This window comes from Acyrthosiphon pisum, chromosome X (assembly GCF_005508785.2).
Source record: "Acyrthosiphon pisum isolate AL4f chromosome X, pea_aphid_22Mar2018_4r6ur, whole genome shotgun sequence".
Classification (NCBI taxonomy): Eukaryota; Metazoa; Arthropoda; class Insecta; order Hemiptera; family Aphididae; genus Acyrthosiphon; species Acyrthosiphon pisum.
Window position 1 is genome coordinate 104,963,936 of NC_042493.1, and position 4,915 is coordinate 104,968,850.

Here is a 4,915-nt window from a genome sequence, read left to right on the forward strand (position 1 = left end):
TTCTAGTGCAATCAACTTAACAATTAATTTACAAGTGGTGATTCTGAGCAAGAAACAGTTCAGATGTCTACTTGGGAAATAAATAATTTACCGAACAAAAAAATTAAACCCCAGCTTTTCAGCATGAATAAATTTGTATTAGAGAGTAACCCTCCTAAAGACAGGTGAGTTTAAACTTAAATACTTAACTGTAATACCTGATATAACTATTTACATTGTGAATGGTAAATAATTGTTTATTAGGTATGTAATTTAATTAATTTTTATTTGATTGAATTAATCATCTTACTCATTAAAAACTGCCTTTTATTTTAGAATCTGAATATTTTAATTACATTTAATTCTGATATTAAAATGTTAGAAATAAATAAACATTTTAAAATTAAATTTGTTGGGATGTTGTTTATAAATTTAGATTATAATATACCCATACAATTTTAAATTAATAATAATAATAATAATAATATTGTTTGTTTCTTATTTATTGTTCTAGACGGAATATTGTGTATTTGATCTTGGTTCTACATGGAATAGGAATATTAATGCCTTGGAATATGTTTATAAATGCGAAATCTGTAAGTGGAAACCCAATGCTAAAATTGAATGCGTGTTTATTATGTATATATGTTCAAATAAATATAAAATTTCTACTGAACATATTATAATACTTATACTGGTTTGCTTTAATATTGTAGTTAGTTTAATTGAAATGTGCATGAACTGCTATTTATTGTTTAAAGGACTAAATATTAATATATTTAAGGGTAGGTATTCGCTAAGAAGATTTTTTAGAAGTTTAATAGACTTGTAATATCCGGTATTATTGTATTCAAAATATTCTTTTATATCCAGTTGGATAAATGTTACTGCAACTGGATATTAAATGACTGTTAATATACATTTAAGTAATCCAATAAAATGTTTAGATACATTACTATAAAACAGTTATATAAACTTACTTCTGATGAAAAAATTTCAATCATTTATGTAACATTTTTTTTTTTAGTATTTTGTGGATTACAAGTTGGGGAATGATTACTTAGGTCATGTTATGCATTATGCTCCCATTTTCATGGCTTACTTGACTATTTCCTCACAGCTACCAAGTCTTCTATTCAATTGGCTCAACATATTTTGTCCAATAGGGTAAGATTAAATGTACTTATTAGTTATTAATATTGTTATGTACGAGGACCTAATACATAATATTATTATTAATTATGAATATGGTAACTAGTATTGATGATTATGTGTAATGTAGTTGTTGATGGCTATAGCTTATTCTTTTTGATTATTTAAAAATATTTAATATAGAAAAAAATTAATTACCAAATTAAAAATAAATATGGTTCGACATACAATGAAATCATAATTCTTAGATATAAGTAACTTTTAATTAAAATATTTATAATAGCTATAAACTTATGTATTGTTATAGTAATTGAACAAATTTAAATAATTATTTGATAATTATTATAGTTAAACACATATCATAAAAATAAGGTTAACTACCTTCCAATCAATTGCCTTTTCTAAAATTAAATATGTTAAAGTTTATATTATTCAATGTATAGAAACATATATAAAATATTACACTGTGATTCATATTAAGTATTTTTTCAAACTTAAAATGTTGCTAACTCATAGCACCGTATTTTCAATAGACAATATTTATCATATATGTATATTAAATTGTTAATAATTTTATTTTCAGCGGAAAATTAACAACTCGAATTGTGTGGTCTATTCTTACCGAGGTACTTTGTTTTGTTTTTACTGTTGCATTGGTCATGATTAATACCTCTCAAATACCAGCTCTATTCTTCTGGTCAACTCTATGCATTATAGTATTGTTAAATATGGCAAATGGTATTTACAACAGTTCTGTTTTTGGAATGGCAGCTAAGCTCCCCGCAAAATATATTGGTGCTGTAGTTCTTGGTACAAATTTAAGTGGTACATTTACATCTATTGCTAACATTGCATCAATTTCAATAACTCCAGATGCTCGAACTGCTGCTTTATATTATTTTACCACAGCACTGTTGGTGTTGATTACTTGTTTGAGTACATATTTTGCATTGCCATTGAATGTAAGTAATTTATACCTTGAGTATGAATAGGTACACAAACTACAAAGTACATTTATTTATTTATTTATGTATGCTTTTAGAAATTTTATAGGCATTATGAACTCATTTATCAACGAGAAATTGAAAATCAAGATTCAAAACGAGCCGGAAAAGATGATAAAGTTCCTTATTGGCGTGTTTTTAAACAGGCCAGTCCACAATTATTTAATGTATTTTTTATATTCTTTGTAACTCTTTCAATATTTCCAGCAGTATATTCAGGTATAACTTATCTTGTTAAATAAACCATAGTATATAATTACTTATAATTATATAACCACTTCTATGTTATAGATATTAAAATGTCAAGTAAAGATTTTCTTTTTGGAGAAAAATATTATACCAGTGTAATGTGTTTTTTGACATTCAATGTGTGTGCACTTATTGGAACATATATTTCTACATTGGTTTCATGGGTAAATATTAATTACATATTTTTCATTGCTAAATAGTTAATTAAATTTAATATTATTCATTTATTTTATTCTAGCCAAAGCCAAAATGGCTTTTTATTCCTGTGGTACTGAGAGTTATTCTTATTCCATTATTTTTGATTTGTAATTACCACCCAATTGGTGTTACAAGAATAATGCCAGTGCTAATAAAAAATGATTATGTATTTTGGGCATTAGGAGCAATCCTCGGTTTATCTAGTGGTTATTACAGTTCTGTAGCGATGATGTATACTCCAAGGTAAAAATAATTTCTCATATTCCTTAATTACCTATACTCTGTTAAATATGATATCATTACCGGACAGCGACTATGTGCACAACTTGGCTTCCTAGTACTGATCTCATTTTGAACAGAGTATACATATACTTAAAATAAAAAAAACATTTGTCTTTGGGTAATTTAAATTAATTTAAAATGTTATTGAGCTAATAATACAGGATAAGGGTCAGACAGGTCATATTTTATAAGTGTATCCACATGTCCTACAACTGTCTACAGATGTTGTCAAACACTTTATTTTCTATTAATTTCTCAAGCCTAAAAATAAAAATTGATGAACACTTGAATAAAAATATCTTATACCTTATGGCATAGGTCTTGATTTCCTAGTCTGGCTGTAAAGGGACTCGATTTTTTATTTTTTATCTGCCTTATATGTATAATAATTATATTCTAATAAAAAATTGTTACTTTCAGCTGTGTTGCCCCAAAGTACAGCGGCATCGCAGGGATGTTTGGAGCTGCAGTGCTGCTCACTGGCATTTGTTGTGGGATACTCTTTGGAATGATAACACCATTTATTGTAAAACATTTATCCATGTAAAACTATAATAAAATGTTTAAAAACTTTTTCAAATTTAATAATAGACTTGGGTATTTTTATACATATTTTATTTTAACGAATCAGACATTGATAATTAGTATGTTAATTTGATATAGACACACCAAAATAATTTTTATAGGAGGGTGCCAAAATCTACAGCTATATATTATTTACCTACTTCTTATATACTTTTCTCTTGCCACCCATGATAGTTTAAAATATTAAAATAATAATGTTTCGTCAATATTTTGGGTAGACAATTGTCATGTTTTTTAAGATATTATGGGCCTGTATAGGTGACAGAAATTTCAACTCAATGAGAGACTAAAGCTTTAATGTGAAGTTATGTTGTATGATAAATTTCTAATCTCTAATTTATTATTTTTTTCGAAACAATCTGTATGAGCTACTCAATAAATTATTATACATTAAATACCATACTTCATATACCTATAATATATGAATAATGTGAATAAATCAATACAACATTGCTTAAATTAATCAAATTATTTGATTTAGGCTGTAATTTAGGCTGTACTAAGTAATACCTAAACATAAGTTAATTTATATTTTATTAAAAATGGATGATTTTGCAGTGTTTTTTTTTTTTTTTGGTCTGGTCACCTTTGTGGCCGGTATAAATGATTCGATTTTTCTATTCTAACATCTTACTTGTAGTAAAGTGAATCTAGTTGGTAGTAAAAAATTCCAAGTACCTAGTTTTAAAAATGTATATTTAATCAATGTTAAGGCGAATGCACAACTTAAAATAGTAACAGCGAATAACGCCAATGTCTGACTCACGTATTATTGGTGACTCGCTATACATATTACACGTTATAATATTATGAGAGTTAACTTATCATACAACCGTTGACTTCAGGTGGAGGATGTTTATTGTAAAAATTCGAGTATTTCTGATACGAACGAAAACACGTTGAAATGCTAGGTGGAGGGTTATGAACAATGAGTGGTGAGTTTTCGAAGGTAGTCGACCTCGGGGAGATAATTCTAAAGACTGAAATCGGAAAGAATTAAGAATATTATGATAATACGAATAAACAATAGGGCCAGTGATCACACGGGAATACGACAGTGTACAATATTAATAATAATAATGATAATATAAAATGCTATGAAGGACAGTATTAGGATACCTATTATGATAATATTTTAAAATATGATCAAAATTTAATATAATTTAAAAAACTACCTACTCGGTGCCTTGTCGAAAGTGCGGCTTCACAGGATCCACGCTCGTATACGTGAGTGGGTCGAGTGCCTTTCCGCGGACTAATTTGATCATTTTCCGTCATTCTCATCGACTCGCCTTTTAATAATAATATTATTAATTATTATCTATAAAATCAGGGTCTGAAAAAATTATTGTGGTGATGACGAGGGCTCCCGGTCTGGCCCCTCCCCCCCCCCCCCCCCCCCCAAAAGGTTTTTAACGTGTCTTATTTTTAACCCAATATCAAAACATAAATTCAATAATATTACA

The 4,915-nt window shown here is 27.7% G+C and overlaps 1 protein-coding gene across 1 annotated transcript; it reads left to right on the forward strand.

Moving 5' to 3' along the window:
* On the forward strand, positions 1–3,436 carry LOC100161957 (equilibrative nucleoside transporter 1-like). Its single transcript, XM_029491923.1, has 8 exons — positions 1–164; positions 494–575; positions 1,007–1,146; positions 1,715–2,093; positions 2,174–2,354; positions 2,427–2,548; positions 2,623–2,825; positions 3,285–3,436. The coding sequence occupies exons 1-8, from the start codon at positions 64–66 to the stop codon at positions 3,409–3,411; spliced, it is 1,335 nt and encodes a 444-aa protein (XP_029347783.1). The 5' UTR covers positions 1–63; the 3' UTR covers positions 3,412–3,436.
* Positions 3,437–4,915: the final 1,479 nt, after the last annotated feature.